Genomic DNA, 22,124 nt, shown 5'->3' on the forward strand with positions numbered 1-22,124 from the left:
TCTCAAACTCCTGACCTCAGGTGATCCACCCGTCTCAGCCTGCCGAAGTGCTGGGGTTACAGGTGTGAGCGACTGTACCAGGCCCAGTTTCCTCATTTGTAAGAGTTGGGACTGGTGATTTCTAAGACAGGAGCTGACATGGACTGAACCTGCAGTCCATCCCCTCCTCCATCTGCAAAACTGTAGGTATACATACAGCTCTTTGGGGAAGACAGTTAGCTCTCATGAGGTTTTGGAAAGGGTCCATGGTGTAGCAAAGGTCAAGCACTACAGCCAAGAGGTCTCTTCCAGATCCAGTGATCCAGTGTGGTAGGGTTGAGCTCTCCCTTTCCCCACCCAAATCCTGAGCCTTCACTAGTCTATTGCACCGATCCCTGGGAAGTGCTGCAATAGAGTGTATTTGATTACCTTGGAAAAGGTGGGAGAGACCAACCCAGAATGCAGAAGGAAGAAGTGGATGCTTCGGGCAGAGCCAGACATATTCCTGGAGCCATACAGGGTTTTAACTTCTAGACATAAACTTTATTACATTTCTAGTTGTGTCCCTTTGTGTGATATATTTAGGATTAATTACTTAATAGAGAAATCCTAACTATATCCTTAGGCTGATTTGATTTCTGCCCCCACCCGATAGACTGACCCTTGTCCCCCTTCCCCATTCCAGCTCAAGGCACTTAATATTACAAAGAAGGCAGTGGCTGGCTGGAGAGGTGGGCCTCAAGTCAGAAATCCCCCAGTGCAACTTAAGACAAACAGAGAGAAGTCACCTTCCTCTTAGGACCGTCCCTGGGTTAGCAGAAGGAAATAATACAGAAGTCGTCAGTACCACAGTGGGCTTCAGTATCTCCCTAACCAGGTGAGGGGCCCCCAGGTATTTTCCCTACCCGCACCGAGTCTCTCTTCACCCTGGCTACTTCCTGGCCACACGTATGACTCTGCTCCTTACTTTCTGCTCTGAGCTGCCTGAATACAGGAAGCAAGAGTTCACTCTGACCAGACATCTCAGAAGCCTGCAAAGAGGAGCCAGCAGCTTTGAAGAATGGGGAGCACATGGCCATATGTGGCCTGCTCTGTCTTATACCGTCACAATGCCCAGGGGAGATGCTGTTCCGTGCTGGCCTGTATAGGTTACTTTGCTCATTCTACTATCTGTCCCCCATCCCTAACCCAGATAAACAATATATATATGTCACTGAAACAAGAAGGGATTGAAGCAAGGAGACCCATGGGCACAGATCTCGTCTACCTTCCTGAGCTAATAGATGCCAAACCAAAGGAATACAGGATAATGGCCTATGTGTCCAGGACACCGGGGACAAATCTCTCTGGCTTTGCTGGGGGAAGAAGCAGCTCCAACTGCGTAGCCAAGAAGCCTGTGACAGAGGTGGGAGGGGAACCTCATGACCTTGAAGTCACTTCTACCTTTCATATTCCCTTCTAGCTATCGAATAGGCTCTTTTCATCTTCCTCCCAACCCCAGCTGTTAGGAAGAATGTGGTACCATATAGCAGGTAGTGGGGAGAAGACACATCTTCAGCCTAGTCCCTGCCAAGCCCACCAAGAGCAACGGTTAGTCCCTAGCTCCTCCGTCCCCACCAGGTACCCACACATCCACAGCCAGAGAGGCCACCTATCTCCAGAACAGAAAGGAAACTGGGCATGTTACTCAAGGGGAAGGAAAGGGGCCTGAAGCCCAGACCACAGTCACAGGGCCCAGCCCTCTAGCTTGGAAGGGAGAGCCCAGGGTCGGGTGAAACAGGGGCTTGCTCCTTAATTGCGATCCCCCATCAGCTGCAGCACAAAGGTGAAGATGTAGATGATGTCTGTGTAAATCTGCAGGGCACCAGTGATGTAGTCCTCCGGGCTGATGGTGTGCTTCCGGTTCCCCAGGACCAGCTGTGTGTCATAAGCCAGGAACTGCAAGGATAGGGGAGCCAGAAGTGAGAACTCAGGCATCAGTGTCCAGAGCTCATTTTAGGTCAGCAGATTTGTCCTGGGGGCCTATGCGCCACACAGTGCTTAGGGCCACATTAATGCACAGCATAACATATGGGCTCTACGCTGTAGCCGCTCACAGTCTAGGAAAGGAGGTAGACACACCGTTCTCAATGATATGGCTGACTAGTATTCTAATAGCAGGCAGCGTCAACCAAAGATGGCGAGAATGCCCACAAAAATCAATGGAACCTCTGGACAGTAGTGAGAGGAATGGCCAGCTATGGCCCCATGCCTTGCCTCCCAGGCAGTCTAAATTCATGCCCCCTTCCCTAGGTTCCTCCCCTCATCCCTTCAGCTCCCCTTCCTAGAGTGGGGCTGGGACTTACTCACCAGGGTGAAACAAATGGCCCCCAGAGCAGCATAGAGCATGTGGAGCCAGTAAACCTGGGGAAGAAGGGGACAGGGAATGGCATTAGAAGCCTCAGCAAAGCACAGGCCTCAGCTTCCCCCAGGATAGTGGCATGAGAGTGGGTAGAACTAGGGAAACTAGCTCTCCATGAAAGGCTACTGCCTTTCCAGATCCTGGAGGAAATTAAGACTGGTGCTGTATCCAGCAGAGAAAGCAGAGGCCATCCTGCAATGGCTGTATAGAACCAATCTCCAAAGCCAGTCAAGGTACACAAGTATCCACTATACTTCTAGAAAAAAGGCAGTTGAGTTACAGCTCTAAAGGGGGCGGATCCAGCACCGCCCCGTCATGGACAGAATTCAATAGACCAGTTCCTACAGCCCAGCCTGGGAGGGGTAGACTAAGGAAGAAGGGAGGCCCCTAACCCCTCTGGTGAGTATCAGAATCCGGGAGCACCCACAGGACACCCCGTATGACATGCCTACAGGTGGCCATCCACAGAAGGGCAAAGCCGGCCCATGGGCAGGCAGCCCTTGTGTCCCCATCCTTCCCCTTCGGCACTCTTCTCCCCCAGCTGAACGGAATAAAGGAAATAATTGGATCCAGAGACCCCCAAGGTCCCTTCCACCCAGGCCCACCATCTCAGTCCTCTGGGTTCCTCTCCCAGTCTGCCTCCTAGAACCTGATTCTCAGCTGCCAGGCAGATTGAATCCACCCCTTCCCCTAGGAGTGCAAAGATGCAGTCCAGAGCTTCAGATGCTCTGGCTCCAAGGCCGCCCATTTCCACGTAGAGAGTCTACCCTCACCCACAAGGATACGGCCTCCACGTTGGTGCTTTTGCTAGCCAGTCGAGAGGTTTTGGAGGTCAGAGCCCGCCCCAGGGGCCTTTGGGGCCTGCGAGACCATACTATATAGGAAGTCTGCTCTGAACACTGGGTTCGCTGACCCCAACTCTCCTGGGACACTCACGTATTTGAAGTACAGCACAATGCTAGTGACAATCCCAGTCACCATGAGCACAATTCCCAGGACACAGAAGAGGCCTGTGCATGAGGTGAAGTCCACCTGCCAGGAAGGGAGAAGGAGGCACCTGTCAGACCGCTGTGACAACCAGTCCAGCCAGACTGGTCCTGCCAGGGAGTCCCAGTGCTGCCTCCTAGGGGACATGGGAGTGCCCACAACATTCTAAGGACAGAAACAGGACACAGTTTTGTAGGTGCAGATGAGGAGAAGGGGATCAGGTCTTTAGGGAACATCTCTGGTGTAGAGGGGTCCGGGCCTGCCCAGGCCTGATAAGAAAGGGGAGTCGGGGGTGCCAGGGAAGGGCCCTCCATGCCCTCACCTTGGTCTGAAAGCAGAAGATGGTGACTGAAATGGATACCACCGCAGTGATGATCATTGCAATGATGACGGCTTTGGTTTGGTACATACTGGGGAGAAGCAGGAGTTAGAGACAACAGGCATTAAGCCACGTATGAATGACTTCAAAATCACCACTTCCAGAGGGCACCGGCCCAGAATCCACCCATGCATCTGGCTGCCGGCCCAGGGACACCCCGCTCCCCACAATACACACTTCCCAGGAGTGGTGCTTTATCCCTCAATGTACCTGGAAATGGTACCTGTCATGAAGCCCATGGCAAAAGTCTGAGGGAAGGAGAGAAACAAGAATGAAATGCTTAAAAAGGAAGGCAGGCAGGGCACTGGGGGAGTGGCCATGGTGGCCTCTGCCAGAGCTGGGGAACACCACCAAGTTGGAAAGAGGCAGCCACAGAGGAGATCAGAACAAGCGGCCCAGATAAGGTGGGGGAGACAGCCAGGACATCATTCTGCAGTGTGTCCCCATCCCGTCCCTGGGACCAGCCTCCCTCTCAGCATCTCCACACCCTCCTGCCACCCTTCTAGACTTACAAAAAGGGTCAGCAGGATGATGTTCCATGGGAAACGGCGTCTGAAGGGAAACAGAAGCCCTGATTAAATGACTCGGGGCCCCTCAGGTGTCAGAGGTTCCTGCAGCAGAAGGAAGTGCTTGGCTCCTGTGCCTGGAGGATTAAGCTGTGACTCCAAGGAGGGAGGCTGGCATGGCCTTTGGCACCTGTTCAGGTGTTCTAGGCAGGGACAACATAGACCAGTGGGACAGACCTGTGCTGTGGTGCCAGAAACGCCTGGACTGGTTTGCAGCTCTTACACTGACTGCCTGTGTGATGTGGAGAAAGTTACTCGGCCTCTTTGAGCCTCAGGTTCTTCCTATCTGTTAACTGGTTAAAATGCTACCTGTCTTGCAGGGTTGCTATTAGAGTGACAGCTAGTTAGCTCCTGCACACACATGGTCCTTTGTATACACCTGAACAGTAGCTGCCATCATCATCCTCCTCATTTCTTGTAAGTTTCCATTCAGCTGCTATAAAGGAATCCTTTTTCTTTCCAAAATACTCAGCTCCCAGCCCAACCCCTGTCACCCCTCTCACTGTCTAAGTCTCTGGGACTCACCTGGGTCCCTGGCAGCAGGCAAGGATCAGGTAGGTGACAATGAAGACAGCACTGGGGAGAAAGAGATGGGGAAGCAGTTCAGGCCCAAACCTGCCCCATCTGGCAGCACACACCAGGCCAGTGAGTCGGGGCCCAAACAGCTGTCTGGAAGTCTGAGGGAAAGCAACACAACAGGAAGAAAGAACAAGATTACCCCCAGCCAGGGTCACTGAGATGCTCTGAAGCACCAGGCTCTGGCCAGGAAGGAGGTCTGGGGAGGCTGCAGTTGATGGGCTGAGAGGACATGGGGGCTGCAGCACAGCGTGCACGCCACCACCAGCAGGTCCCACTCTTGCTCTCTTGACTTCTGGCGGTCTGTTACTCATCTGGGCACGCACACCCATACCCTCTGGCATGGGAAACCCGCACCAACTTGAGGGCCCTCCCAAAAAGTATTCTGATCCTGCCCAGCAAAGCTGGTCACCTAGAAACAGAAGCTGCAACCCCTGCCTCCCTGCCCGACCACAGAGGAGCACACACTCACTAGGACACGTAGTAGACAGCCACATTTCTCCTCACAAAGGCGCTGACAGGTTCCCTGTGGGGCAGGGGAGGACAGGAGGAGTCACCCTGAGGCTTGTCTGCCCCACCCAGGCCTGCCAGGCAGCCCTGGCACCACCTTCTCTAATTGCCCATGGTCACCCTGAGAGCAGGGCCCACCGCCACCCACACTCCCAGCAGGTGACCCTGAACCCCCAGGGCGGCAGGAGTGGGTGGGGTGGCAAGGCCTAGAGACTTACACAAAGGTGAAGATAGCGATGATGGCCACGGTGATGAGCAGCTGCACGGAGATGATGGAGTAAACCTGGATACAGACGGCCGGGCATGGGTCACCATCTGGCACCCCTGGCCTCCCCCAGGAAGCTGCCAGCCCCCAGTCCTTTCCTCCCACTCAAGAACCCTTCCTAGCTGCAGCCTGGCCCAGAGGCAACCCCAGTGAGATGCCTGGCTCAGAGGCTATGTGTCCTCAGCCCCCCTCCCATGCTCCCTGCCATCTCCCCTCCTGTCCAACACCAGCCTCGGTGACTACTGACTTGCCCTGCCTGGCCACCATGCTCTACCAGTACGGCCTCTGCACTCCCAGCAGCTCAGTCTGCACGTTCTGTGCAGCTATGAGATGGAAAGCATGGGTTACAAGCGAGTAGGATCATTTCTGGCTCCAAGCTGCCTATAGTCTAAGGGGAGAAAGATGTCTGTGGAAGGCAGGCACTGTGGCAGAACCCACCTAGGAGATTCTCCCAGACTAAATGTGTCCTCCCAAAACATGGTCAAGAAGAGAGGTGCAAAAACAGGGGGAACCCTGCAGTTAGAGAAGCCAGGTGCCCCTCTGAGAAGCAGACAAGGCTAGAGAAGACAGGCAGCCAGCGTATTTCACGGAATTGGTGCCATGGGGCTACTGTGGCCTACCCACTCCCCATTCCCACAGCCTGAAGGGCCCCAGGTACACCCACCTCCCTGTGCGCATCTTACCTTTCGGATAAAAGTGTGTCGCACTTTCCGGTCATCCCACTCTCCAGGCCCGAAGCTGTCACTCACCGCTCTCTCCTCTCCATCATAGCCATGGCCTGGGCCTAGGGACAGATGACACTTGACCAGCTGGGGACCTGAGATATGTGGCCTCAATCCCAAAGCCTCCCTGACACTCTCAAAGTCTCAGGTATCTCCAGCCAAAAGACAAGTGTTATAACAGGAACTCTTCTCCCAAGCTGCGGTCCTCTAGACACCCTCAGAGTGACCCAGAGCTGGCCTGTCACGAGGGGGTTTAGGTAGGAAATGTTCCTCGCGTGCATCTGTGGAGGGTTTCTGTGTGCCCAGCCCACGCCACTAGGGGTTCACTGCGGGGTCATAATGTAGTGAGGAAGCCAGGCAGGAGCATGTGCGGGCATCCACTGGGACAGCCAGCCAGGGCAGAACAGGGGACAGGGACAGAGGGTCGGAGAAGAGGAAGGCGGCGGAGTGCAGTTTGTGCAGCAGCAGGGATAGAGCCGAAGACGGGAATCTGCATCAGCCTCACAGAGGCAGGTGTGCAGAGGGTGTGCGAGACTGCAAGACCCATGCGCAGATCCGCACCAGCGCACATGTCCAGGTGAGAGCTGGCTGACAGCCCTCTGGCGTTCAGAGACGCTGCAGGGCTGCAAACATTCCCTGGATGCCTGAATGCCTCTTTGGGAACTACTTTTAAAATCCACACTTGAGCCACCCAGGAAGACTCACTGCACTCTAACTTCAACTCATTTCCTTTTTTTTTGAGATGGAGTTTCGGTCTTGTTGCCCAAACTGGAGTGCAATGGCATGATCTCAGCTCACTGCAACCTCTGCCTCCCGGGTTCAAGCAATTCTTGTCTCAGCCTCCCGAGCAGCTGGGATTACAGGCATGTGCCACCACACCCGGCTAATTTTTTGTATTTTTGGTAGAGACAGGGTTTCACCATGTTGGCCAGGCTGGTCTTGAACTCGTGATCCGCCCACCTCAGCCTCCCAAAGTGTTGAGATTACAGGCGTGAGCTACTGCACCTGGCCTCTTTTTTTTTTTTTTTGAGACAGAGTCTCACTCTGTTGCTCAGACTGAAGTGCAGTGGTGCGATCCTGGCTCACCGCAACCTCCACCTCCTGGGTTCAAGCGATTCTGCTGCCTCAGCCTCCCAGGTAGCTGGGATTACAGGTGCCCGCCACCACACTCAGCTAAAGTAGCTGGGATTACAGGTGCACGCCACCACACTCAGCTAAGTTTTTGTATTTTTAGTAGAGATGGGGTTTTGTCATGCTGGCCTGGCTGGTCTCGAACTCCTGACCTCAGGTGATCCGCTCACCTCAGCCTCCCAAAGTGCTGGGATTACAGGCGTGAGCCACCGCGCCCAGCCCCACCTCATTTCTGACCAAACACAGCACGTCCCTGCCATGATATTTACCAAACTTGGCTCCAAATATATTTTGCAAAAGTCAGATTTACTTTAAAGGATGAGGAAAGTGGTTCAGGTTTCCAAAGGAGTTCCTAAGGAAGTCATCAGGTCTCGGAGGTGGCAGCAGCTTGTTGGGAAACAGAGCCTGTGCCCTGAGGTAACCCCTCAGGAGTCATTACTTGACCCAGGCCCTTGCTCCTGTGGTGTGTACTTGTTCTGGGACATGCCTCGTGGGTCTCCTTGAACAAAGGGGCCAGCAAGTGGCTGGGGGCCAGTTGCTGAGAGAAAAAGTGGAGGGTAACAAAGACGAGAAACAGAGGGAGAGATCTCAACAGAGAAGATGAGAAAAGGGATTTAAAGGGAACCAGAAGAGAAAGGGGGCAGGAGGTGGTGGCCTCATCTGCTCCAAGTGCTGTCCCTCCCACCCACCCTCCATCTGCCCTTCCAGGACTCACCGTAGTTCATGGGCATCGGGTGGATGGGGGGCATGGGCTGTGGGTAGCCAGCAGGGTGACCGTAGCCAGGCTGCGGGTAGCCAGGGTAGGCAGGATACCCTCCCGGCAGGACGGATGGCTGCCCATAGCCCCCAGGGGGCGGAGGGCCTGGGTATAGGGGGTTGCGGTCCTCATATGGTGGTGGGGCGCTGGGGTTGGACATGGCCGCTCACAGGCTGAAGGGGAACCCCAGCTGCTGGGATCTGAAATGGAAGAGGAGAAAAGCAATCATGAATACCCAGGCCCAGCTCGCTCAGCCTCGTGGCCCCACTTCCAGCCTTATCCAGGTTGCCTCTGTGGAGAGGAACACCTCCTATTTTCTCCTTAGAGGGCAACGTGTCATTTGCTGTCCACAGGCCGCCTCCCCACCAGCTGGGCTCCTGTCCCTCCTGCCTCTGCGCCTGCTTTTTGTCTACGGGCCTCTCACTGTGCAGCTCCCCAGCCATAGGAAAGCAGGAGGAAGGATTCGCTGAGGAGACAGGGACCAGGGAGCCTGGGAACTCCCTGTTCTCATTTAAGAAAACCTTCCAGTGTTGGTGGCTTGATGGCAGAACCAGCGAAGAAGCCAGATGGCCCAGGCACAGCCTCCCGACAACTCACAGGTCCAGCTGGGACCCTCTGAAAGGGTCAGCTCTGCCCCTGCCACAGCTGCCACGGGGATGCCAGGCCTGGAAGCCAGAGCTGGGTTGGAGCTAAGGCTCAAAGTGGAGAGCCAGGGGGAGAAGTGGAGGAAAACAAGCTAGCCCCAGCGCCAGAGCTGCCAGGCCCCAAGGGGGAAGGGATCCAGGGACCCGGGGGCCAGTGGCAGGCTCAGTCAGGAAGCCTGAGAAGCAGGGGTGGGTAGTACAGGGGCTGGGGGCGGGGAGGCTGTGCCAAAGGGCCAGCCTGAGACAGGACTTTCTGGTTCCTTCAAATAACAGCAGTGGCGTGTCAGAAAGGCATGTGGCAGCCTGTGACCACGGCTGCTCTCTGGCCTTGCTAGGGAGGAGAGAGTGAGTGCAGGGCCCCTCGGCCCCCCGGAGCGCGAGACAGATGTTCTGAATCCCAGGCTCTCTGTGAGTTCCGCCTGTTTTCCAGGTGCAGGGCTAGCAGGGAGGAGAAAGAGCTGAGGAGTCAGGCCACAAGGTCAAGGGAATGCCTTCCCTGCAGCAGGAAGAGTCCCACAGCCAGGGGAGGGCCAAGGAACCAGGGGGAGGGAACCCCAAACGAGTTGGAAAGGACCTCGAGGCCATAAGCTCCAAATGCTCACTTCAGATGAGAGAATGCAGGCCCTGAACAGGGAAGTGATTCCCCAGGACCCCAGAACTCGCAGGTCAGTGGCATAACCAGGATGGAGGCCTTCTAGATCCTGGGTCCAGGTCCTTTATGTTATGCGGTGCTCTTATGCCTCCTCTGCCAGTTACTGACCTCTGGGCCTGGTGGTCCCCTCTGAGGTAGCAGAGATGCAGGCTTAGGAAGAGCTAAGGAGGCCCCTAGAGGGCCCCTGCATCCCCAGTAAGGACAAGCCCTGGCAGTCTGGGCTTGACAGGGCCACCACCTCTTCTAGAGCATCTACAGGGGCTTTAGCATCCCCAAGGAGGACACCCCCAGATGCAGGTCAGCAGACACCAGAGGCTCTCAGAGGCTCTTCTGGAAGCAAGAGAGACCAGCGTCTCTTTTTAGGGCACACTGCACAGTTCAGGGATCAGATAAAGGACTGTCTTAACTCTTGTCTCTTATGACCACTGGGATCAATTCAGAGAGGGGAAAGTGGCAGGGAGGGTTGAGGAGGGGGAATTGAACAAAAGTCCAGGTCTCTAAGTGGGTTATTTTGAGGAAAGCTGTTCTCCATCTCCCCAGAGGGAATGGGATAGAACCAGGGCAAGAATGTCAGGTCAGAAATACAAAGGGCCTGGTGCAGTCGCTCACACCTGTAATCCCAGCACTTTGGAAGGCTGAAGTGGGCAGATCATGAGGTCAGGAGTTTGAGACCAGCCTGGTCAACATAGTGAAACCCTGCTCTACTAAAAATGCAAAAATTAGCCAGGCATGGTGGCGTGTACCTGTAGTCCCAGTTACTCAGGAGGCTGAGGCAGGAGAATCACTTGAACCCGGGAGGCAGAGGTTGTGGTGAGCTGAGATCACACCACTATACTCCAGCCTGGGCAACACAGCAAGACTCCATCTCAAAAAAAAAAAAAAGCACTGGCCAGAAAGGCTCTGTGGGCAGAAACCCCAACCATGATGTCACCATGATGTGTCCCCGTACCTCCTCAGGGTGCACCACTGTGAAATAAGGTGGGGGCCACACGACCTCTAAGCCCACTGCCTCCTCTAACAATAGACTATGATCCTGGGAACTCGGCTCTGCAGGGCCTGACCTTTGCTTGGCCAGAGAGCTGCCCCTGCTCCCTCCTCTGAGCCAAGCAGGGCAAATAGGTAACTTTCCAGACCAAGGGGCTGTGGCAGCCACCGGGTGAAAGGTGACTCAGAGAGAAGGGTCAGCCTTGCATGGGCCGCCAGGACTCCAAGGTTCTGGTGCAGCTCAGAGGGTGCTGACTCAGAGCCTCACTCTTGCCTCCCTTGCCCCTCCCTTTCAGGCTTTTGGTTTCAAAAGCATGAGCTAGTAGGCCTGCCTGCACACAGCAGTTTCCAGGCCAGTCCTCCGGCACCTCAGCCACCAGCCCATCCACAACAGAAACTGCCATGACCACTTCAACTCACTATGCCTCAGTTTCTTCACCTGGAAAATGGGTCTCACACTAGTAATAGTACCCTCCACAGAGTTGCTATAAAAATTAAGTGAGAAAATACACATAGCAGGCCTGGCACAGTGGCTCACGCCTGTAATCTCAACACTTTGAGAGGCCGAGGCAGGTGGATCACCTGAGCTCAGGAGTTCGAGACCAGCCTGGCCAAATGGTGAAACCCCATCTCTACTAAAAATATAAAAATTAGCTGGGCATGGCAGCAGGCGCCTAGAATCCCAGTTACTTGGGAGGCTGAGGCAGAAGAATCGCTTCAACCTGGGAGGTGGAGGTTGCAGTGAGCCAAGATCACGCCGCTGCACTCCAGCCTGGGTGACAGAGCGAGACTCCATCTCGAAGAAAAGAAAAAAGAAAATACACATAGAGTGCCTAGAATGAAACCCGGCCCCTGATCAACGGGGATAAAGGTTGGTTATTTTCATTAAACCCTTACAACAGTCCAGAAAGTTAATACTGTTATTATTATTCCCATTACAAGTGAAGAGATCGAGGCACAGAAGAATTAAATCACTTGGCCAGGATAACCAAGCTAAAGTGTGATGAAGTCAAAATGAGCCCCAAGACTGACTCCCAAGCTCCTGCTCTTAATCCCTCACCTGAAAACACCCTGTCTAGCCAACTTCTCATCACTTCTGCCATAGCTTCCATCTAAAACCCTCTCATGACAACAGGAGGCTGACGCAAGTGAAAGCCAAACTACTCAGGCCCTCCACATCACCACGGGGCTAACACCCTGGCCAATGGCCCCGGGTGAAGAGGGTAGCCCAGGCATGGAGATACATAAAGGTCAGAGCTGAAAAGAAACTCACCCAAGGCCAGCCAACCCCTCACTTTACTAACTAGACAGCCATAGCACAGGGACCTGTCCTTGGTTACCGAGCTGGTCCTGGGGACAGGACGACATCCTAGCTGTCTGCATAGAGAGACCTGGGCACAGGAGAGGAAACCCCAGCATTAACGCTAGCCAGGGGAGTTGCTAAACTCAGCCACACTCACCTCTGAGCAGTGCCAAGAACACTGTCAGACTGGCAAAAGCCTCCGGGGCCCGTGGCTGCCACGTTTGGCAGCCTTAGAGCCTGCTCTTGGGCTCCTGCCCAGCCTCCATAAGCGCCCTGGGCACTTCCACATCATCGAGGCCTCCGCTAGGGATGAGGTGTGGGGCTGCCATCTGCCTAGGTAGCAGCAAAGGGGGAAAGGGTCAGTGTTTACTTTCATAGCTATGTCTAAGGGTGGAGACTGGAGAATGGAGGGGAAGGGAAGGAGGGAGAAGGGGAGAGAGACCATGAGATTGACTGAGAGTGAGGATGATACCCAAAGACTAGGAATCAGATCTTCTGGGTTCTGCCAGCAGCTACTAGAGGGGCTCACAGTCTGCAGGGGCTAAAAAGGAATTTTAAGGTTCCCACTGGAAGCCTGAATTTTCCCAAAATACAGTAGGCATTCACCTTCTGCTTGTTTTTGTTTTTTGTTTTTTTGGTAGAAACAGGATTTCACCATGTTGGCCAGGCTGGCAAACTCTTGGCCTCAAGTTAGCCACCCACCAAAACCTCCCAAAGTGCTGGGATTATAGGCGTGAGCCACCGCGTCTGGCCCACCTTCTGCTTGAAGGAACTCCAGCAACGTGGAGCAAGCCCCTTGGCTGCAGACAGCTCGAATCATTAGAACACTCTTCCTTGCCTCACAATGCCTGGTATCGAGGCATTCAGACTGTGCCCTATCCTTGCCCATTATAGATCTAAGTTTGCTCCTCTCTCAGGGCCGCAGTCCCCCATTAGGAAGGAACCAGAGCCCCTGCTTTCTACCACAGCAGCGGCACAAGTGGGTGAGCTCAGACAGCAGGACTTGCTGGGTGTCACGGTTTTCAGATGCAGAGATGGAAGCACATCCTCCCCTGGAGTCCTCTCAGTGTGGTAATCCTGCTGTTGGCCTACTGAGGCCCTGGGGCTGGGGCTCTCCTGGGGGTATCTGAAGGGTTAAGCCTCCGGAATCCGCAGAGGAGGCCTGAGCTACTGGGGTTACAGCAAGAGGAAAGTGTGTGTACTGGACGGAGGGATGGAAAGGAGCAGCTGACTGGTCCAGGCAGCCTGCCCTCCTCCCTGCCAGGGACGGATGCCCAGAGTGGAAAGAATAGCTCAGAATGCGCATCTCAGGAAACCCCACCCAGCAGGCGCAGGAGCACAGCCCGGATCTGACGGTTTGTTCCCCTCCCTTTTCCTTTATCTGCCCCTACAAGAAAACACTTTATCCTCCTACCCCAGGGCACAGCTGACCTCATAGCCATGAGAGCAGACGAGTAAAAAGATATACCCAGGAGCACGTTTGGGCAACTCACCAGGCCTGATTCTGCACCAAGGGGGCCCAGAATCAACTGAATATCCTTCCATCAGCCTGAACTTTGGGATTAAGAGGATGAAGCCACAGGGATCTAAACACTAAAATATCAGAGCTGGCTTAGACTCTGGATCTCACCTGGTCATTTGACAGACAAGGAAACCCCACAGCCAAGAAAGTTCCTGCTCCACCCCAGAACAGCCCTCTTGGTCATGGGTTTGGAACGTCCCTTCCCAGCCCCGCCCACTCTGAGTGACAGACACCACCACACACCCTCTCCCAAGGAGGAGCCAGAACAAGCTACCATTCTCTCAGTTCTCTAGTGACCTCTCAGCTGAGAAACAGTTAAGACCAGGCCAGGCGCAGTGGCTCACGCCTGTAATCCCAGCACTTTAGGAGGCCGAGGCAGGTGGATCACGAGGTCAGGAGATCAAGACCATCATGGCTAACATGGTCAAACCCCATCTCTACTACAAAATACAAAAAATTAGCTTGGCGTGATAGCGCACACCTGAAGTCCCAGCTACTAGGGAGGCTGAGGCAGGGGGATCGCTTGAACTGGAGAGGCAGAGGTTGCAGTGAGCCAAGAACACGCCATTGCACTCCAGCCTGGGCAACAAGAGTGAAACTCCGTCTCAAAAAAAAAAAAAAAAAAGACTGCCAGCCCTCGACTTCTGTCCCCCAACTCGAGGCCACCCCTCCCAGCCCCCTCTCTAGCCAGGGTGGCCTCTGTCTGAACCCATGGAGACTGAGGGGTGGCTCCAAGCTACCAGGAGGGAGAGGCTGTCCTGGGGATCACGAGAGGACCCAGACACCGCAGCTCCGCCACCTTTGTCTGGAGTAGAATCCTGCGATCAGAGTGGTAATCTCAGGTTACCCCACCCAAGTCAGGATGGCCTGGGAGTACAGATAAGGGAAGAGGAAGACATTAGCAAGCTGATGCTGAAATACTTGTGAGCGCAGTCCTTGTTCACCTCCTTCTTTGTTTCATCATCTCCTGTCTTTTCATTGAACTTCAAGATTAGGAGGGGAAAGAGACAGAAAAACGAGACTGATAACTAACCCCAATAAAGAACTAGGGAAGGGGCCAGGCATGGTGGCTCACGCCTGTAATCCCAGCACTTTGGGAGGCCAAGGCAGGTGGATCACGAGGTCAGGAGATCAAGACCATCCTGGCTAACACGGTGAAACCCCGTCTCTACTAAAACATACAAAAACTTAGCTGGGTGTGGTGGCGGGTGCCTGTAGTCCCAGCTACTTGGGAGGCCGAGGCAGGAGAATGGAATGAACTCGGGAGGCGGAGCTTGCAGTGAATCAAGATGGCGCCACTGCACTCCAGCCTGGGCAACACAGCGAGACTCCATCTCAAAAACTAAATAAATAAAATAGCTAGGGAAGGAAGGGAACCACTTAGAGTAGTTGAACCACTTCCAGTACTTACTACACAACTAAGGAAGTCCAGGTTGAATATCCCTCATTTCCAAAATCCAAAATGCTCCACAATCTGAAACTTCTTGAGCACCAAGATGACACTCAAAGGAATGCTCACTGGAGCATTTCTCATTTCAGATTTTCAGATTAGGGATGCTCAACCAGTAAGTATAATACACATAGCCCCAAATCTGAAAAAATCCAAAATCCATGTGCTTCTGCCACTGTAGATGTCTGCCCCCATGGGTATCGTGCCTATATGCTGGAGTCGGAGAGTAAAGTGTTTTCTTGGGGGTGGAAGGGAGTTGGGGTGGGTAAAGGAAAAGGGAGGGAAGGAAATTGTCAAAATGGTCCCCATTTTGGATAAGGGATACTCAACCTATAATAACTAAGGCACATCTGATCCTTGCAACAGTGCTGTGAGGTATTCTTACCCCCATCCCACTCTATAGATGAGAAAACTGAAATTCAGAGAAAAAGAGATCTAGGGTCCCAGAGCAGGCAAACAGCAGAGATGAGTTTAAGCCCAGATCTCATGCCTGATTTAAAATTCAGCCTCTTTGCTTTTATATCAGGCAGGAGTAGAAGCCCCTGAGGCACCTGTAGCAGGCACCTGCATGAATAGGCAGCACCCAGCGTGGGGGCCAAGCAGCAAAGATCAAAACGATAGAGAGAAAGGCTGAGCAAGCTGTTGTTGCTACCATTATTTCTTTCCCCTGCAGAAAGTTGATCTGAAGCCTGGGTCCTGGGCTAGGAGGCAGGGACCCAAGTTCTTGTCCTGGCTTTGGGACTGACTCCACTGTGAGAGCCACATCTCTAGACCGACTTTTAACATCAGTAAGACAATTCCCCTCAACTGAAAGAATGGCCGGGCATAGTGGCTCATGCCTGTAATCCCAGCACTTTGGGAGGCCAAGCCAGGTGGATCACTTGAGGTCAGGTGTTCGAGACCAGCCTGGCCAACATGGTGAAACGTCGTCTCTGCTAAAAATACAAAAATTAGCCGGGCATGGTGGCACGTGCCTGTAATCCCAGCTTCTTGGGAGGCTGAGGCAGGAGACTCGCTTGAACCTGGGACATGGGAGACGTAGGTTGCAGTGAGCCAATACCACGCCACTGCACTCCAGCCTGGGCGACAGAAAAAAAAAAAAAAACCTGAAAGATCAAAGTCCACTCTGCCAGTTTCTGATTCCGAATGAATAGCCTAACAGAAGGCTTCAGGGCAGAATGGCATGGCTCCCCAAGAACCTACACTGGGGGGTCACTACTGATGTGCAACCGTTTGAGAGGACACCTTCAGAAGCAGAAGGACATGGCATGTTCTCAGTACGGGGCTGTCCATACCCTCCCAAACTGTACCCACACTGCTGTCTGGACCCTACGGCTGGCTCTTCCTGGGTGATCAGTTACCCCCGAGCTAAACATGATAACACTCTAGAAAAGAAAGAGTAGAGGCAGGAAGTCCACTGACCTGGGTTCACGAACTAGCCACAGGAATCCAGGCAAATGACATCCCCTGGCCTCCTTTTATCCCTAAATCAGCCCATGTGGGGGAAAGGAGTAGGGACTTGTTTATGGGAGCCAGAGAGTGGAGAAACAGAATCACCCAGCCAGGCACTTCCCTGACTGTTCTAAAGAACACGCCCCAGGAGACGTCAATGAATGAGTACTGGGAACAGATGACTCTTGAGAAACAATCCACGCCCCCTTCTTGGAAATTCACAATGGCATATTCAGCCCCTGAGAAGTCCTGCCATAAGCAACCCTGTTCAGCTTTGTTTAACCCAGTGTTCCTTCAAACTTCCTTAAGCCTGAACCACTTTTATCGAGGCAAACCTATTAACATTCTGTGGGATGCTGATCCAGGCCACCTTTGTATTATAGACACCCAACCCTGAGAATCATTCATATCCTAACTCCTCCTCTCTTAAAACCTTTGTGTGTCCACCTAGCTGCCCCTCAGAGCAGTCACATGAAGTACTAGACACGCCCTCTCATTTTCAGGGGGTCAGCCCAGTGCCAGGATCCCTGGCGAGGGTCCTTCCCTTTCCCCATTCCACACAGCTGCTATCCCACCATAGGATTTACTGCCAAGGGTTGGGGGACATATCCAGCTAGCACAGAACCAGGAAATGGGCACCCCTAAACCTCACCTCTGTGCAACGGAGCAAAGCACAAATCATTACAGACAAAAGTGGGGGCCCATTATTAACTCCCTCCCCTCCAGTGGAGGTACCTGCCACTGTGGCCTGTGGACTTCTGGATATCATTTCTACTTCAAAACAAGACACAGGTTTTGGCCTAGAAGCCCGGAATCTTAGGGTTGGAAGATTCTGTCAAGGTCATCCCTTCCAGTGTCCCCAACAGAATAGGTCCAGAAGGCCCATGTCATGGTCAGCCATGTCATTAGCAGAACTTCTTACCAGAGAAGTGTATAAGCTTCCACTCTCTGGTCCTCCCAGTTCAGCCTTCTGAAAACACACAAGTATGTGTGTTTCCCTTCTCTGTGGCTTCTGCTGTTTCTGAAGGGCCCAGGGTGAGGCCTGCGGTTGGAGGTGCTCTGAGGTAGACAGCGTCTGGCTGAGGCACCCATTCCCAGGGGAGGAAGCTGAGCCCAGGTGGCTATTACCCCAGCTGATGACATGAGGCTCTCCCAACACTTACAGGATAACCCATCATTACCTCTCTGATGTGCTCATTTTTACAAGTGAGGCCTTGAGGTCATAGCACAGGAAGACAGGGCCCCTGACACTGTGGTCCTGCCTTTTCCATTTAAGCTATAAACTGGTTCTCTGGATCCTCATGACTGGAGAGACAAAGAGAGGAGGCAGGTGAGGAGGAAGTATGGCTCCCCCTTTGTGCCAACAAAGCAGCCCCAGGAGGCACCTGGCTCCCCTGCCACCGCTGGCCAGCCCAAAGGCGCCAGCTTGGAAACCAAAGCTCACCGATGAGATGAATATTTCAGAGCCCAGAGAACTGGACACCTGAGGGCCCTTCCATGACATCTGGCTCTGACCTGCGTTCCCAGGCCTACTTATCCCATGTCCAGGGTGCTCAGGTAGAACCCCAAACTCCTGGGTACCACGCAGAGGCCACAGAGGAGTGAGAGGAGATGGAGACCCCATAGGACAAGAATTGGTGCCGACCCCACAAGGTCAGGGCCTGGCCTCCCAGCAGCCTCCCTCTGCTTCCTCCCACTGGTCCCTGGCTCCTGCCCCAGCCTCTCCACTTGCTTTCCCTTTTCTCGTTTCCCTGTTTTGTTTTCACTCTGACCCAAAGAAGTCACGAGGGGGATGTTACTCCGCTGTAGCTCTGTGAACCCAGCAGGGAAACAGTAGCGGGACGTGGGACTGGCAGAGGGCAAAGTCATGGTGACAGAGGTGGCCACTTCTCCATGCCAAACACTTGAGCTGCTCATTGGCTTCTGCCCGAGCTGCAAGCTAGGACCCCCTTTCCCCACCCCTTAAATATTCACCTGTCTACATCAAGACTGGCCCCAGCGCGTGCGGGGGCAACCTGGGGTCCGTGCCAGGCCCTGGCTGTCTCTCCCCCTTCCCTCTTCTCACCAGCTGAGGGCCATGAAAGCCCTCATCCCACACAGCTGGTCACTCGGGCTGCCATGGTGGACAGACCCGGCGACAGAGAGGCCACTCGTGCCCGAAAGAGGGGACACCAGGACACCCCCAGACCCTGGCTCCGCTCACCAGTGCCCACAACACGCTGCTGGGCTCCCAAGGCTAACCAGGTTCCACAGACCGGGCGGCCCACCCGCGCGCCCAGGAAGAGCGAAACGCCAAGGGCCAGGCGGGGAGATCCCCATTCTGGAACGGGCTCCTTGGGCCCAGGAGCGGGCAAGCCGGAAGCGGGCTCCGAAAAGTTTAGGTGCCCCGGCGCGTGGCTGCCCCAACCCTGGCCCAGTCCCCACCGCCCACAGTCCCCAACGGCGCCGGCCCAGGCCCCCTGGCTTGCCTGCGCCGTTCCCGACGGAGCGTTCCTGGCCTCCGAGTGTTGCAAGTCCTCCCGGGCGGGGCAGGGCTGGGCTCGGCTGGGGCTCCGCGCCCCGCCCCGTCGCGCGGGCCTCGTGGGGCGGGGCCTCGGGGCGCCGCCAGGGGGCGCAGGGGTCTGTCCCGGGCGCGCGCATCTCTCAGAGCCCCGACGACGCCTCACTAATAACACGGCGGTATTTTCGGATTTAAAGGCAATACATGATATTGATGGGAAGCTAGAAAAGAAACAGAAATGCAGGGAAGAAAGTAACTTCTCTCCACCCCTCCCAGTTCCTAGGGGGAAGCGTTCGCTTTGGGGCCTTCTTTGGCTATTACATTTCTGTATGTATTTTGTTTTTCTACAGTGGGGTATATTGTATGATGTTTCGTTTACTGCCCTTCTTTTTACTTAATATTTTATCATGAACATTTTTCTTCTCACTAAATAGTCTTCAAAAGCACAATCTTAATGCCGTAAAGTATTCCATTGCATGACTATGCAGATTAAATTAATTTCCTACTGGAGGCCATTTGTTTCCCATTTTTACATTAGAAATAAATCAGTAATTAAAATCCTTGATAATTCTGTGCTTTTGAGATAAATGCACTTTTCGAGTTTAAAACTGCAAACACGCAAACCTAGAGACGGAACTTAGAATCTCTGTTTAGAATTACTCAACCAGGAAAGCAGGTGTTTTCCTGGAGTCAGAATTCAGAAGTCCTGCACTGAGATGTCGATTACTACTGTTAGGTAGGTCTTAACCCTCAACCCAATGAAGAATGCAGTAGCAAAGGAGGAAAGAGTTTAGGGGAAGTTCTGAAATATTACTGGACCTTGGCCATGGTGACTTACGCCTGTGATCCTAGCACTTTTGGGAGGCCAAGGCCAGAGGATGGCTTGAGCCCAGGAGTTGGAGACCCAGCCTTGGCAACATAGAGAGACCTTGTCTCAATTGAAAAAGAAAGAAACATTACCGAGGCTTGCCTGAGTTTCCGGGGTTCCAAAGTCCAAGTTCTTTCCATGACACCAAGGCTGCCAGTAGTTGACCAACTCTGTTTAAAGTGCTTATCTTGTGTTAATAGCTACAGGTCAGCACCACACAACACCACCACTGAATGTCTTTTTTTTCTCAGGCTGGAGTGCAGTGGTGCCATCTCAGCTCACTGCATCCTCCTCCTCCTGGTTTCAACTGATTCTCCAGCCTCAGCCTCCTGAGTAGCTGGGATTACAAGTGTGTGCCACTACACCCAGCTAATTTTGTTTGTTTGTTTTTGTTTGGTTTGTTTCATAGAGACAGGTTTTCACCATGTTGCCTAGGCTGGTCTCAAACCCCTGAGCTCAAAGCAATCCGCCCACTTCAGCCTCCCAAAGTACTGGGATTACAGACACGAGCCACCGCGTCCAGCCCCAAAACAGAGATTTAAAAAAAAAAAAAAAAAATTTTTTTTTAAACTGCCCCCCATATGCACACTATGTATGTTTATTTGTGTAAATATAGTTTAAGTAGGAGTTACTTAGGGGGACTGGTGGCCATTATGGTGGGCTAGCTCCCCCAGACACCCCAACCCTTCAATGTAATTCCAGTTCCTACGGGCCAAGAACCTCATTTTAGAAAGTCCCCACCCAAGGTGTGACCTCACCAAAGCAAGTACAGTTCTGCTCAGTTTCTGTTTCCCCCTTGTTCAAGGAGTAACACCGCAGGTGAAATGCATGGCCCGTGGAATCTGGCCAGATCCCCGACATTTTTTCATGCTCTCTACACTTGGGCTGTCTTAGTCCATCTGGGCTGCTACAACAAAAATACCTTGGAGTGGGTAATTTAGAAACAGCAGAAATGTGTTGCTCACAGTTCTGGAGGGTGGGAAATCCAACATCAAGGCACCAGCAGGTTAGGTGTCTGATGAAGGCTCCCTCTGCTTCACAGATGATATCGTTTAACTGAGTCTTCATATGGCCAAGGAAGGAACAGACACCCTCCAACCTGCGTGGTTTTTGTTTGTTTTTGTTGTTTTTTTGTTTGTTTTGTTTTGTTTTGTTTTTTGAGACGGAATCTCACTCTGTGGTCCAGGCTGGAGTGCAATGGCACAATTATGGCTCACTGCAGCCTTGACTTCCCAGGTACAAGCAATCCTTCCAACTCAGCCTCCTGAGTAGCTGGGACTACAGGCATGTACCACCACATCTAGCTAATTTCTGTATTTTTTGTAGAGACAGGGTCTCATTATGTTGCCCAGGCTGGTCTTGAACTCCTGGGCTAAAGCAATTTGCCCTCCTCCACCTCCCAAAGTGCTAGATTACAGGCATGAGCCACTGCACCTGGCCACCAGCTTCTTTTGTAAGAACATGAATTCCATTCCAGAGGGTTCCGCCTTCATGACCTAATCACCTCCTAAAGGCCCCACTTTTAATACTGTCACATTGAAGATTAACTTTCAACAAATGAATGGAGCGGGGACAACAACATTCAGACCATAGCAGGCCCCTTCTCCACAAAACACCCTCCATTTTCTGGAACCATCAGGATAGTGAATATCCAAGGAGATTCCATTTCCAGCCAGCAATCACCAGCGACTCGTATCTGCCCGACTGGGGGAGTGGAACATGGGGCACAGGAGGCAAGCCCACACAAGCCTTGCTGCGTGCTTTTTCTCCAGAGCCCTTTTTCTGACTATAGGGTCAAAAGTAACACCTGAAGCAGCTGGCCCAGAGCAGCAGTGCTTCGCTGGCAATAGGCATTCAATAAATCATGTTTTTTCTCTTGGGCCTTATCTGCAAAATTATTAAGTAAGCTCTTTTGGTCTGCCAACCAGACAGGAATTTCCGGTTCTAGAAGTGAGAAGGCTGAAAGGACACAGCCCCTGCTCTCAAGAAACTCACAATCTAAGGGAGCCAGTAAAATGACAGATTATTACAATGTTGACAGTTTGACAAGTGCTGGCAGATAAAGAAATATTCACTTGGTTTCTCCAGATCCCAGAGAAAGCTGCTAACCCAGTGTGGGGAATGGGGTGGGGGTTCTGGAAAGGACTTCAGAGGAGGTGACAACTGAGTAGAGTGTTAGGAGGTGTTAGGAACCAGCCTAGTTGGAGGAGGGGAGAAGGTTCTCCAGGCAGAGGGAAAGGGGCTTAGGGCCAGTTGCCCCAGCAAGCTAGGATGTGGGGTGGAGGGTGCAATGTGGTAGAAGGGGTAGGAAAAACAGCTGGCCAAGGAGGCAGGGGGCCAGGAATTGAGATTTTACCCTGAAAGTAATGAGGAGCCAGAAAATAACCACCTAGAGGGAGTTTGGGAGGGTTGGGGAGGCTCTGGTAGTACCCCTGGGGTAGGGTTCCAGCTTTAGTAAATAAAAATGCAAGGCAAC

General features: G+C 53.1%; 1 protein-coding gene across 3 annotated transcripts; it reads right to left on the minus strand.

The window, feature by feature from the left end:
• Window positions 1–497: 497 nt before the first annotated feature.
• On the minus strand, window positions 498–18,878 carry TMBIM1 (transmembrane BAX inhibitor motif containing 1). 3 transcript variants are annotated; one of them, XM_023220946.2, is made up of 13 exons: window positions 18,749–18,811; window positions 12,014–12,189; window positions 8,232–8,473; window positions 6,347–6,447; window positions 5,617–5,681; window positions 5,361–5,414; window positions 4,838–4,888; window positions 4,259–4,298; window positions 3,957–3,994; window positions 3,690–3,777; window positions 3,317–3,412; window positions 2,329–2,382; window positions 498–1,917 (listed from the first exon to the last, which is right to left on the minus strand). In XM_023220946.2, the coding sequence occupies exons 3-13, from the start codon at window positions 8,431–8,433 to the stop codon at window positions 1,771–1,773; spliced, it is 936 nt and encodes a 311-aa protein (XP_023076714.1). In that variant the 5' UTR covers window positions 8,434–8,473; window positions 12,014–12,189; window positions 18,749–18,811; the 3' UTR covers window positions 498–1,770. The 3 variants fall into 3 exon arrangements, with proteins under 3 accessions (XP_023076714.1, XP_023076705.1, XP_023076720.1); XM_023220937.2 differs by lacking the exon at window positions 12,014–12,189 and having other exon boundaries at window positions 18,749–18,878; XM_023220952.2 differs by lacking the exons at window positions 12,014–12,189; window positions 18,749–18,811 and adding an exon at window positions 16,251–16,371.
• Window positions 18,879–22,124: the final 3,246 nt, after the last annotated feature.

Source organism: Piliocolobus tephrosceles, chromosome 11 (genome assembly GCF_002776525.5).
Source record: "Piliocolobus tephrosceles isolate RC106 chromosome 11, ASM277652v3, whole genome shotgun sequence".
In the NCBI taxonomy this organism is placed as follows: Eukaryota; Metazoa; Chordata; class Mammalia; order Primates; family Cercopithecidae; genus Piliocolobus; species Piliocolobus tephrosceles.